Source organism: Rhinoderma darwinii, chromosome 1 (assembly GCF_050947455.1).
Source record: "Rhinoderma darwinii isolate aRhiDar2 chromosome 1, aRhiDar2.hap1, whole genome shotgun sequence".
NCBI classification, from domain to species: Eukaryota; Metazoa; Chordata; class Amphibia; order Anura; family Rhinodermatidae; genus Rhinoderma; species Rhinoderma darwinii.
Window position 1 is genome coordinate 567403592 of NC_134687.1, and position 14803 is coordinate 567418394.

General features: G+C 39.8%; 1 protein-coding gene across 6 annotated transcripts in view; it reads right to left on the minus strand.

Moving 5' to 3' along the window:
• MAST4 (microtubule associated serine/threonine kinase family member 4) overlaps positions 1 to 14803 on the minus strand; it is a 554832-nt gene that overhangs the window by 190682 nt on the left and 349347 nt on the right. The window contains exons 1-2 of one of the 6 annotated variants that reach the window (XM_075838916.1): positions 9232 to 9623; positions 3877 to 3957 (exon numbers count right to left, since the gene is read on the minus strand). The exons of the other annotated variants lie outside the window; for them this stretch is intronic. Coding sequence (XP_075695031.1) covers positions 3877 to 3957; positions 9232 to 9278 — 128 coding nt within the window. The 5' untranslated portion in view covers positions 9279 to 9623. Of the gene's footprint in view, positions 1 to 3876; positions 3958 to 9231; positions 9624 to 14803 lie in introns of those variants that run through there. 6 annotated transcript variants of the gene reach the window in all.

Below are 14803 nucleotides of genomic sequence, written 5' to 3' on the forward strand. Positions count from 1 at the left end.
CTAGTAGGCACAGGAACAAGAACACATCACGGGACACAGGAACAGGTAACAGGGCACGGGTAACTACTGGAACGGGAAACACTAAGGGACCATTTGCAAGACAGACTTGGGATATACTAACAACACTCAGGCAAGGATCAGAAGGGCTGGGGCCCTCTTATAGTCCAGGAAATCATGTGAATTGATGATGATGATTGCCTTCAAGAGCGGGCACGAGCATGCGTGCGCAACCTATGGGACACAGCGGACTGGAGCAGAAGTGAGTGCTGGCGTCCCCTAGGAAGGAGATGTGGACCAGCACTCACAGATCCATGGCTGCAGGCGTCAGGAGGTGAGTAGACCCGACGGCCCGCGGCCATGGGTTTACACTATGATTATTAGTCAAAAATTAAAACGTTTACATATGGGCACTCACAAAGACAATTCCTGTACATATAAGCTAAAGCGCAGAGGCACTATCAAACAGCTCTTCACTCTGGAGGACTTAAACCATCCATGTATTACATGGATGGCCACTGCAGGGGGGAAATGTATAGCTGATGGCAACTGCCACCAGCAAATTCAGCTACTTTCCAAGGGTATCCGCAGAAGAACCCCTGGTCATCAACTGATCATTCTGGTGGCATTAATCTGAAAAGGGCTTCTTTTCAAGTTACCCTACCTTACAAAATGTACTCAACGGGAGAGTTATTTCATCTGTGTGATTCATAGTTTGCAGCATATTCAATTAAAAATATCTATGTAAATAAATTGGCAAAACTACACATGGACTGAAAGATTATATTAGACAACCCAAACTCGACAGAATTTCATTTTTCTTCAGCAATCTCTTAAACAACTATGTTTACGGATCATAGGGTTTCAACAGACCCAGAAGAAGTGGGGATCAAAAAGATTTTTAGAACAAAGAAGCATAGCAGAGAAGATATTTGAAAACCATGTAGCCGTATGAATAATGAATATGATTTGAAACGATTTTTCTAACCACTATTAAATGTCTTCCTGGAATCTTGCCTTGACGCAGTAGGGATCATCATGATAGTCTTCCTTATTAAGTATCTTCCATATGTACATAATTTGCAAATAAGTTTTTGAGATTATGGTCATTGTAATGTTTGGATATATATTGCTCAATTTGACTAGCTAATACTATGGCTTCCTATCAGCTGTCTGCATTTTTTGGTATAAAATGCATGTATTTGTCCTAATTTAGAGTAGAAAATGGTTTATGTGACCCAAAATTTTCTTGTTTTTATTTTTAGGTTCTTAGCTTTGCCTTTTGATGAATAAAAACATTTTATGCTCCAGTGGTCTTGTTAAAAACAAGTTTTCCTGCTTTCCCCAAATGGGAGTTACTCCCTAATTTTGGGGAGAAATATATGGAGATCACACGTATCGAAAATACAGGCACATGAATGCTTTCCTAAGCTCATACAAGTCAATGGAAAAAAAAAACTATTCTGATAATGTGGTTAACTAACTGAAAATCAGTGGCTGTAAATACAGGGGAGTGCAAAGTGAGGGAACCCCTCTATGATGACCATATTGCCCTAACAAATATACGTGATTGTTCGAAGGGGTTATCCGGGAAGTGAAATTTGTTTCTTAGGAGCTGAAAATTAAATAAATACAATAAAAAAGCAATACTTACCAATCCTTCCCCTGGCGATCCAGCACGGTCACTCTGGCAGCAGTCCCGATGATTGTTTGCATGCATGTAGCATGTAATTGCTGCCACCCATCAGAGGGCCGGAGTAACAGCGCTGGATCTCCGGGGCAAAAGGTAAGTATTGCTTTGTTTATTTCATTTGCAGCCCCTAAGAAAAAAAATTCACTTGCCGGATAACCCCTTTAAAGCACATCTACACTGATGATTAAACAAAGTAATTAATCTATTGCACAGAAGGCTAAAACTATTTTTTTATATATATATATATATATATATATATATATATATATATATATATATATCAATACACTTTCTGCATCACTTTACAGGTACATAGTCAGTAATATGACATTTGATATTTTGAAACAAGTGAGCACTTTCATGTATGATCTTTTTTTAAAAGTCATGCATCCTGATCTCATTCATTACTCATAGACAACCTCTTGTAAGAAGCCTTTGTCACTTATTTCTCATTAAATAAATTTAAGCACAAAAGAGGAGCACATCAGTTCTATTACCTGGTAGGTTTCTTTTATAGACCACGGATGAGTCACAAACAACATGCTGTATTTATGCCAGTAACAATGATTTGAAGTGAGACAACGGAGGAGAGCGAAATATCCAATTATATCGCAGTGAATCACACAAAAAAACACCAGCCATCAGCTTACACGTCTTTATGAGAACACACCATATTAAAACGATGTCTACACATGATGCAATAACCTGGACATGACCAACACGATAAAGGCACGGATCATAGTGCTTCATTAACATAGCACATAAACATTGGACATCAAAGTCCTAGTTGAACTACTGCTGTGATGGCATATACTTCCAATTAGTCCTGTGGTTTATACCAAATAATACAATGGACTATAACAAAATAAATACTGTTCCATGTATGTATCATTTGCTGTTACTTTGTGACGTGCCTTTGCAAAACATTGTTGACTTTGTATAAAGTGCAGCACCAAAGACAATTTTGTTTGTAAAGAACCATGTATTTGGGGGCATAACTATAGGGGGTGCAGAGGTTGCAGTTGCGTCTAGGCCCTAGGGACAGAGCAAGCCCAAAGGTCACTTTCCCAAATAAGGTAATAGTGTTTATTCGCTTTGCTGTATTATGATACTTTGTTTATCATGATGTCACCAATATGGTCCTGAACCTTTAGTTGTGACATCACCGATTATTCCTGTTCTGTGACATCCCTGGGAGGAACAACCCTTTCCTATGATGTCACAGTGTTTTTTATGCATGTACTGTGTCTCATAACTTTGTCATTCGTGTTTTGTGACACCAAATTGTGTGCACATCATCACTGTATAATGATAAATGTTGACCACAGTTACCGTACTGTGACATCACGGTTTGGAATAACTCTTTCCTATGACTACACAGTGTTTATTATTCATGTATAGTGACATCACTGTTAATCTTGTGCTGTTTCTTTAACTCGGTCATTACTCACGCGCTGTGACATTTTTATTATCCCTGTACTGTGACATCACTGTGTTTTGTTATCCCTGCACTGTGACATTACTGTGTTTGTTATCCATGCACTGTGACATCACTGTTTTTATTATTCCTGTACTATAAGATCCCCGTGTAAGGGCTCGTTCACATCTGCTTTCCGGGTTCCGTCGTTCTTCTCAGTCATAGGAGCAGAACGACGGAGAATACTGGAAGCTCTGGATCCGTTGCATGACTGAAACCAACTCCGCCCAACAGAACCCATTGACTTTAAAGGGTTCTATCGGGTCTCCATCATGGCTTTCGTAAATTTGCCAGATTTAATAGCTCGGCATGCGGAGATATTTTGGCCGGCAAAAAAATCATCTGTGACGGAAGCCCCTAATGGAGCCCCAGGTGGAGATGTTAACAGGGTCTAAGAAATACTTCTGTGTAGTTACGTCAAGTATATGAATAGAGGTTGGTTTCACCTAAGAACAGTTCTTCTGCCACATAAGAGAATACCAGTACTATAAAGTGCATGTAAAGATGGGAAACCCTGTAACAGATTTTGCATCAGGGCAAAGAAACATCAAGTTACACCTCTGAATGGGCATAATACTATTTGCGGAGTTCACTTTTAAAAACTGTACACCAACCTTGCCGGAAAAAAATACTCCAAAACTTATAGCTAAGCAGCTAAATACAGTCTCAAATTTTATTGGTAATAAACAGAAACAAAAGGTTTCCTTACCTCCAGAAATGGAAAGCATACAATGGACTACAAGGACTGCATGGACTTGTTGGGGTTGGACTCAAGCTTCTTGGGGTGAGACTGCAAAGTTAAAATGTCACTAGCAATGAGCAAAGCAATCATAAGCAAATTAAATTATTATAGGATCAAACTTGATTAACGAAATTCTTATGGTTAGCTTAGACCCAGTATAAACTACGGGTTAAGCATACCAGAAATGCCAAAGCGTGGACATTTATTAGTCATACTAGTTGGACAGTAACCTAACTTGGGGCAGACCCTTACTATAGCAGGCTTGGTATGAAAATGCCAAACAATTACAGCTATGTACACATTAGTTTAAATTAAAAATATCCTACTTTTTTCTATTCATAGCTCCTATGCAGACCTATATCTTTAGAGTTAAAGGCTAAAAACATTCTGTGTACCCAGATCCGGCAGTCATGTTACTCCCTCCCCTCTTTTACGGTCTGTTGGATAGAAAGAAGCAGGGGGCAGATGGAATATACACTCAACATTGAAATTGCAACACTAAGAAGGGCAAGCTGTAAGGTTATGTAAATCGAGGAAGTAGCAGATGTCGCTAAGATCTGTAAATGATCAAATTTTTTAAGCACCGAGCTCTAATCTGTGGCATGTGGGAGGGGCATAAAAGCCGGATTGAAAGCAAGGTTTCTTTGCCACAGGAAACCTCAAAAATTGGATCAAGTGGTGTGAGATGATTGTGCGATGTTTCTTGTTCATCGCCATGCCAGTTATCGCCACTGTTCGCAAACTGAGAGGGACAGAATCCTTGAACGGAGAGACCTTGGTTTAACATTCCGACAGATCGCTATGTGCCTAGGCCGAGATATCAGCACTGTTCAACGTTGCGTGTCCCAGAGGTTGGGAGTACAACAACGAACAGGAATGACAGCAAGAGGTGCGTGGAGGCGAGCCTATGCATGGACGAATCGTCTGAGTCGAAGAATGGCGCGTAGTGATCCATTGTATACTACAAGTGAAACTGGACCAAGCCTAGGGTGTCAACCAGTGTAGACACAAACCATCAGAAGGCGTTTGCACGACATTGGGCTACGAGCCAGTCATCCAGCTACAGGTGTTCTATTGACCTCACGCCACCACACTCAAAGGCTATCATGGTGCACATCAAGATGGCAACGGCGGCTGGAATGGAGGTCTATGCTCTTCAGCAATGAGTCCTGCTTTTGTCTCGGACACAATGATAGTCGGAGATTGACCTGGAGACCATGTGGGCAACGCCATGAAGAGGCATTCGCAAGGAAACGTCACACCGGTCTTACTCCCGGAACTATGATGTGGGGTGGCATAATGTTTGGTAGCCAGATCCCTTTAGGCTTCATTTCAGGTACACTAACAGCTCAGGGTTACATTGATTTGTTAGAGTAACCAGTGGTACAGCCATTTCTCCAGAGTGTCCCAGAAGCCGTTTTTCAACTGGACAACAACAGGCCACATGTTGCTCATGCTACTGTGAACATCCTGCTACCATGGCCTGCAGATTCTTCAGACTTGTCTCTTATCGAACACATCTTGGATGTCATTGGTCGGCAATTGCAAAGGGAGCTGCCATCAGCCAATCTTCATTATTTGCGTTCCCAAATTAATTTAGCATGGCATAACATTCCTCAGACAACCATTAATAACCTCATTGATAGCATGCCAAGGTGTGTAAGTGTGTGTATTCCTGCATGTGGCGGTCATACTCTATTATGAAAAAAATAAGATGTTTGGAATATTTTGTTTACATTTTTTTTATCATTTGCATATCTTTAACATGACTATCAATCCTCTGATTTCCACAATTCCAAAACTTTTCCTTCTTGGTGTTGCAATTTCAATGTTGAAGAGTGTAGGTACATAGGACTGCAGAATCGGACTACACCCAGGGTTTGATTATAGTCTGTAACCATGGAGACATTTTTAATCAATACTAATTGCAAAGTTGCTTAATTTCTGGTTTCATTTTAGATGCATTGGTGCTAGTGGACAATATTTCCTACATACGGCACCAGGCAGAGCACCATATGGTGGCACAGGTCTGATTATCAACCCAAAAAAATTTGTGATAAAAGGCAGTGTTTGTGCGATTTCCTCGTCCTGTTTTATGTAACGAACGTTAATTATAGGTACATTCACCTGACTGACAAATAACTCACCTTTCATGCAAAAGGTGAAAAGGAATGAGAACACCAGGGTGAATGGTTTAGGTCAAGAAGGTAGAGAAAGACAAGTAGACACAAAGTACATACACATAAAAGAAAGCGGGGGAGGTCACAGAGGAGGTACTGTCTAATTTAACCTACCATTTATGGACCATATACTGGAGATGTATATACCATGGAAATGCATGGGATGGTTTCTGAGAACTAGTGAACATTTTTATATACCGGTATTTTTTTTCTATATCACACTATTTAGCGTTTACAGCTCCAATGCAGCCTATGTGTCTCCATGGTATCAAACTGCAAACAAATCCATTGTAGTCTGATCCTGAAGTAATATGGTTTTTTGTCTGTCCCTTAATTCTTGCTAACCTACCTGATGTTTGTTAGCAATAGATAGGGGACACATAGAAGGGAATTTGACTGCAGGATCAGACTACACAGTTTGCTGGTAGTCTGTTACCATGGAGACACAAAACTGTAGGGTATTTTAATCAGGACAAAAATTAAAAGTGAAGGTGGACATGTCCTTTACAAATGGTAAATATATGGCACGTAGACACAGGCTGAAAAACATTGATCAAGTGTGTGTATAAAGTAAGAAAAACGGATGCAAACATGAATATAAACCAAAAAAGTGAAGGCACGTGAGGACTGCATGGTAGACTGGGCTGTAAATACCATAGCTATTGCACCAGTTCAATTTAAACCATGGCATTAGAAACTTATACATAACTCCTGCAACAAGTGAGAGTCATGGCGAGGTGGAAATAAAATACAAATAATACATTGTTCACATAGTAAGCATACATTAAATAACAAGAAAGGCTGGGCCTACACACAGACTTTTTGCATGGTTAAAGATTCAATAGCAACTGTTGTGCAATTTTCACATAACTTTTTTTTTTTGCTCATGCCTTATTGATATATATTTGTCGCTCTACAGTTGCATGAAAATCCCAGAAAAGTTGCATGTGCATATTTCAATGCAATTACAACAGTTCTCTAGAGCAACAGCATTGAAAATAATGACGTTTAGGCTGAACTCCATATTTATCAAGACTCCACACCACTTATAAAGTGTCAGAAAAAAGGGGACCGTGTTTGCAAGACACAAAAAAGTTTTCATTCTGTAAAGGCGACAGTGAGCTAGGCTGCATTCACCAAAGAGAATTATTAATAAATATGCATCATAAAACTATCATGGACAAGTTGCATGACATGAAATAGGAGGGACCACGCTAGAAAAAGTCTGCGTGTAACATCTGCCTAAACAAACAGGTACAGTTTCCACAATATAAAAAGACTAATAAAACAATATGCTACATGGAACAATGATGGGTTTGGCCAATGCCATTATGAAATTATTACAGAAAAAAAGACATATGAAAGATGCTGTTGAAAAGGATGTGTTGGTTGGATCTGATAGATTGGATTGATCGGCTGTTTGTCACCTGCAATGGCATTTGCAACTTTGAGCATAATCGTTTTTTGTTTTTTTGTGTGCGTGAAAACAAAGGGAGGGGGGAATTAAACAACAACTTTGTACGTGGCAAATTATGACACATGCCATATATGTGCAATGTTTTTCAAATTTTTGCTGTTTTACACCGCTCACATCACTTTTAAAGAGTGGGTGGAGTATAGCTGAAGTTTAGGGCCACCATGGGCCCAATACATTTACTATAATAATATAATAAATGCCAGAATCTGGCGTCAATTATAGCAGAAATTTTTGGGGCAGAACATGATGCCACAACTTTATTAAGAGTGTATATGTATAAACTTGGATGCAGAGTTACAGTAGGGCGGCACGCACCACTACAAGAGGCCTGTTACTTCTTCGTACAAAACGGAGCCGTAATATAACTGTGTGAATGAGGCCTACACTGACTTGTATTAGTAGTACGAGATAGGTTTTGTATTTTAGAGACAGGTTAGTTCTTCTAGTAAGTTGATACTCAACACATGACAACACACTTCAGACAAGATGAAGAATAACAGACACAGAGGAGTTTTGCACCTTCAATTAAAGATGTTCTGCTCTGCACGCACCATCCTGCAACTTTTACTAGATTGATTACTTTTAGAATTAGCATTGCTATGGCAATACTTTTAAGTCATGTTTTCGATCAATATTATCTTTGTATGAAAATATTTAAATGCAGATATGGAACTTATGATCCTTGGGATGACCTGCTTCTTGACATGCGGTCAGTAATCCGATTGAAAAACACTACAGCCTGAAATGGCATCATATAAGGAACAATAGATTATATTAGATTGTCGAGAAGACAGACTAGTTTACGATTTCTTAAAAAGATGAAAGAAGAGTGCAAATCCGGTCACATAAAAGTGGAAAATTAGACATCTAAACGTACAGAAAACAAACATAGGATACAAGTATCCCATTACTGTAACATGAATGCATGCATACTAATTATATACGTATATTTACACATTGTTTACATTTAGTATACACATTTTTTATTTTATATTCATGAATTTATAAATTAATTTCTACACAACGTTTACAGTCACATGACCATAAAACACATGATCTAAAAGAAACGTAACAAAAAAAAAAAACACATGATACAATTCAACAGCCACATACAAACGGAATGCCTAACAGAGTAAACCGTGGACAGGGTCAATTTATAGATTGGCCGAGGAACCAGAAAGAAAGAACATTTTATTGAAACTAACCCTTATTACTACTCGTATGGCGTATGAAAAATCGATTACGGCGAATGCATTTTTAAGAACAGCATTTCAATTCTGCTTTAATCTGGTGGTGCTGCTCATCATTCAGGAGACACACAGGCCTGATCTGAAAGGCAGTACTGGGACAAACACTGAGGGGGAGGGGATACAGAAGGTGGAGAGAGGAATACACATAACACATAGACATCATGGCCTACAAAAACCCTATTGTACTGCAATTAAATGGCAATGGAACCGAGACACTGTTGACTACAAGGATACAGCCTGGCATCTGTATAAGAGGGGGGGGGGGGGTGAATCAGCATCCACAATACTGCAGCACACATCAAGCTGCAGAGCTCCGAGGCTGTCAGTAAAAATACAACCTAGGCAGCGATTGGTTGTCCTAAAGCTAATAGCATGCACAAACCATCAAAATATTAAAGAGAGAGACAATACTTACTCCAAGGTCAAGCCTGGAATTCGCAGTCTTTCCCGCTGGGCTTTCATGACTCTTATATTTTACCACCATCTATTGAGACCGTGACACGCATCCACTGGCAGCATCCTGGCGCTGACAGAGAGCCAAAATGAGCCACTATAAAGGAATGGACTAACAATCTCAGGGGGAGGGGGGATTCTCCAAGTTTGGGTCCTTCCACCTCCAGCTGTAATAAAGAGATGTCAGCTGCTATATTCAGGTTAACACGATGAATGCGGAACAGATTATTTTTTTTTTCCTTGCAAAGCAAAACGCACACTAACAGAATTGCAAATGAGGCTCCGAGCAGCGCATATTAAGTGTCTCTCCGTCTCTCCCGGCTGCCAGGCTTTTCCTTCACCAGCTCTGTCAAATGAAGTCTCCTCTAAAGGCTGACAACAACACGCGCACAAAAAAACCCTGCAATGCACGTTAAAAGCGATTCACCTAAGAATACGTAATCATTAACCCTTCGTGAGCCTTCGCAGACTAGTTCAGCAAGGCACCCCAGACAAATCACTAAACACGGTCGACATGCACGTCTTTACCTTTCTATTCAAACGAATAGAAATAGTAAACGGATATCAATAGATATCAGAAATAATAATTACCAGAACAGAGTCGGCTTCATTTTATATTTTATTTTCAGAATTTCTTAGAAAATCATACACTGATGCAACACTTGAATGTGAAGACTTACATGCAAGTGTTAAACATATATATTTAATAATAATATTGAGCATAACAAATTGCATGGGGCAGATTTACGAATATGCCTGCACCTAGAATGGGTCAAAAAATTGGCTAGAATTTGACGCAACTTAAATTTGTAATTTTATTTGGCCAAGATCTTGGCCAAATTAATCATACAGCATGCATCACTGTGATACAATTGGTGCATCGTCTGACTGCCTGGCCTACACGGTGTACACTGTCCCATTTTGTAGCTTAATGCAAATATAACACTATCTTATGCGAAACTCACTGAAGTTGCCAATTTTGACGTGACTTGGGATTGTCCTAAAAAAGTCCTACTCCAATATAAGTAAATTTGAACCGTGACAGTTTAGAAGTTTTCCCTTCAGTTATGAAGAAAAAATATTGGGTAAGAAAGGGGAGTCACACAGTCATATCATGAGGCCCATATGAGGCAGCGATGTCTGCCACCATCTATGAAGGGTGTAGCTAAGTGGGAGGGCTGGCGTGTATGTGAACCGGGAGCTGGGGGTACCACCAAGCAACTTTGCTAGTATATTAAGATAACAGGCTAGGAGCATAATCTTTGCCCTGGATGAAGGAAAGTCTAGCTACTTCTCTGCCATATGTGATAAAGATAAGAATACATTAGAATAGAAATGACTAAAAGGGGTTACCCCATTAGGACAACCCTTTTCCTAAAAGCAAAGAATGGCAAAATGCGATATCTAGACCCAAAGATTTTGGATAATTTGACCAATTTAGTGACATGGAATTTATAAAATAGCATCGAACATATTCTTAGTTTGTGAGAAGAGATGGATATCAAAACATATACAATATAAACAATTCCATTTTACCAAGTGACATTCACTATATGGACAAAAGTATTGGGACACCTACAAAAGATTTTTTTTTATGACATACCATTCTAAAGCCATAGGCATTGATATAGCTTGAACAGCTTTTACTCTTCTGGGAAGGTTTTCAACAAGATTTTGGAGTGTCTGCAGAAATTTTTGCACATTCATCCAGAAGTGCATTAGTCAGATCAGACACTGATATTGGGCGAGAGGGCCTGGCTCGCTAGATCAGTTTTAGTTCATCCCAAAAGTGTTCAATGGGGTTTAGGACAGGGATCTGTGCACGCCAGCCAACCCCTGAAAAACAACCCCATAGCATTATCCCTCTTCCATCAAACTTTACAGTTGGCACAATGCAGTCAGACAGGTAACGTTCTCCTGGCAGTCACCAAACCCAGACTCCTCCATCAGACTGCCAGATAAAGAAGCGGGATTCATCACTCCACAGAACACGTTTCCACTGCTCTAGAGTCCACTGGCAGCGTGCTTTACACCACTTCATCCGACTCTTGACATTTTGCTTGGTGATGTAAGGATTGCATGCAGCTGCTCGGCCATGGAAACCCGCGCCATGAATCTCTTGGTGCACATATTTTGTGTGGATGTTAATACCAGATGAGGTATGGAGCTCTAGCGTTATTGAGTCAGAAGAGCGTTGGCGTCTTTTATGCACTTTGCACCTCAGCACCCCGCTGTGTAACTTTACGTGGTTTGCCAATTCGTGGCTGAGTTTCTGCGGTTCCTCAACACTTCCACTTTGCAATAATACCACTCACAGTTAAATCGTCGAATATCTAGAAGGAAAGAAATATTACGAAGTGACTTGTTGCAACGGTGGCAACCTAATACAGTGCCATTCTTTAATTCAGCGAGCTCTTTAGAACAACCCATTCTTTCACAAATGTGTGTGTAAAGGCAGACTGCATGGCTAGTGCTGTATTTTATACACCTGTGGCAATGGGACTGAATGAAACACTTGAAGTCAATTATTAAGAGAGCTGTCCCAATTCTTTTGTCCATATAAGTGTGTATATAGAAGGCATCGGTTAGGTGCCCTGTGGTTTCATATGGTCACTGAAATCCGCTTGGATACAAATTATTCTAATATATAATGCTATAAACAGTTTCATGGGATTTCAAATGGCCCATGAGGTTGGTTTGGTGTTCAAACTACTGCAAAAAGATCACTGTTTTGTCGAAGGCAAAAAGAAGCCCTATTTCCAGCTACCTAAACCATGAATTTATGGTAAAGCCTAAAATATAACTTTTATGGATTATTTCTAAATGAGACATAAACCAACACACTAATAAAAGTAGCCAATGTAAGCTGGCAGGATGGAGTTGGTAGGCTAGTTGCCAGAGTATCCAAATTAGTGCATGAAGATGTGTTAGTGTCTATGGCCAGCGGCTGCAGTACGCTGTGATAACACCAACGAATTATAAAGTAAATTCTATCTAAATGCCAGCTAAACATTGAAATTAAAAGGAGAAAAACAGCCCCCCCCCCCGACATGTTTCGCTACATATATAGCGTCTTCAGGGGTTTACTGGGGCTAAGGACAGCGTGCTCGAGATTCCCTTCTTTTGTAACTTCTGGGTGGCGTGTAAGTAGGTGCGTCTATGTGTGATGCCAATAGAAATCCATCTGAGAAGACAAACCCCCTTATCGTAAGATGAATGTGTATCCCGTCAAATCACAGGACCACACATCCATCCAATGAGAGGACTCTAGGAGCGCATGCGCATAAAGGTTAAAACCGCATACAACGATAAAATACAGAACAAACTCCTCAGGCGCATGTCAGGACACTTAGAAATCACAGTATGGACACTGACATTTTTGTCAAAATGGTGAGTGCAGATTTACAGAAACTAAAATCTAATCGATCTAAAGTTTTTGGTAACTTGAGTGATATGGAGCAAGCAGCTCTACATGAACTTTGTAAAAATGAAGAATTCATCTTAAAACCATCTGACAAGGGGGGGGCAACATTGTTATCATGGACCGGGAGGACTATGTTCATATGGTCCTTAGGTTGTAGGATGACACCTCCACTTCTACTACTCTTGACAAAAATCCTACTGATCGGTTTCTATCTGAGTTGCGCCCCCTACTAATTGAAGCCAAATCAGAAGATCTTATTTCTCAAGAGGAGTTCAAACAGATGTTCAATCCTAGCCCGACTTTGTTGACCTTTTACACATTACCCAAAATTCATAAAGTTTCTCGCCCTGTATCTGGCAGAACTATTGTCTCTGGTAATGATGGCTTCACACAGGGGATCAGTATGTACGTGGATGAGGCGCTCCCACCTTTTGTCACAGCTCTACCCTCTTTTTTTTGCGGGATACTAAGGACACTGTCACCAGGATCCAGGAGATTACGGTTACACCCACCACCATGATAGTGAGCATTGATGTCGAATCTCTATACACTAATATTAAGCATGACCTAGGTCTTGATGCCATACAGTATTTTTTTTGAAGACTAAGGGGGCTCAGTTTCAGGCACATAACAGATTTATCTGGTCACTTCTAAAATTTCTATTAACTCACGATTATTTCATTTTTAAGGGTAAATTTTACCATCAATTAAAAGGCACTGCTATGGGCACGGTTGGTGCACCCACTTCTGCTAATTTAATTTTAGGGTGGTAGGAAGACACTTTGATTTTTACTGAGGATTTGCTTTTTTTCACGTCACATTTTGTTTTGGGGGAGATATAATCGATGATATTCTTATTTTTTGGGATGGCGAGAAGACACTTTTTTCTGAATATATGGACACTCAATAATAACATTATTGGGATGACATTTACTTATGAAATACACGATAAAGAAATTCGTTTTCTGGATTTAAAAATCTCCTTAGATCCTGGTGGCAGTGTCCATATGAATATATTCCGTAAGGCTACAGCTACTAACAGCTTTTTACATTGGGAGAGCTTCCATCCACCTGTATTGAAGAAAAGTATCCGGATTGGACAATACCTTAGAGCTAAAAGAAATTAGTCAGATGAACACAATTTTCAATCTGAGTGTGATACATTATATCATAAATTTGTAGGATGTGGCTACCCTAAAAAGATCTTACACAGAGCCTATGCCAGGGCCACTTGAAGAAGAGACTCGCTCTATGGCATAAGTAATAAATATAAGAAGTCCTCCTCCTTCGTTAGATGTATAGGGAATTTTGATGTTTGTCCCTCCCAAATGTTTAACATCTTACAGAAACATTGGCCTATTCTTAAGGCTGATCTGGATCTTAGTGATGCTATATCTACCACTCCTAACATCACATACCGAAGAAGTAGAAACCTCAGAGAATTTTTGGTACATAGCCATTATTGTAAACTGTCCATTCCACTAAAGACTTGGCTTCCACCCCCAGTGATTGGTTCTCACCCATCTGGTAGATGTTCTTTTTGTCCCATTATGCCTAAGATCAAGAGTTTTCGTAACCCCCCTGATGGTAAATGTTTTGTCAGGCAATTTATTAATTGTCAGAGTAGTTGAGTTGTCTATGCTGCTAAATGTCCCTGTCCAAAATTATATGTGGGTAAGACTGTACAGCAATTAAGAAGGATCTCAAAGCATCTCAGTACCATCAATAAGAAAGAGGATACGCCTTGGTCTAGACACATTAGATCCACACATTGTGGCAACAGCAGCATCCTCCAATCAATTCTGGGGCATTACCCAAACTTAAATTGGGCCCCAGAGCCGGAAATTTGAATAAAAAAAACTTCTGCAGGAAGAAGCCCGATGGATTCATGGACCAGGCTCTTTGGGCCCCAATGGGCTCAATGACGGCTTCACTTTAAAAGATACTTACCTGGGATACCCCTATATCACATTGCTGGAATATACAATTAATCTTCAAAAAACTGACTAGTTCAATATAATAATTCGATCATAGTCCACCCTGATATCTTATAATTGCCCTCTTGCCCATCACCTAGTAATCACAATCTTATTTTATCTATTTAGCTTAT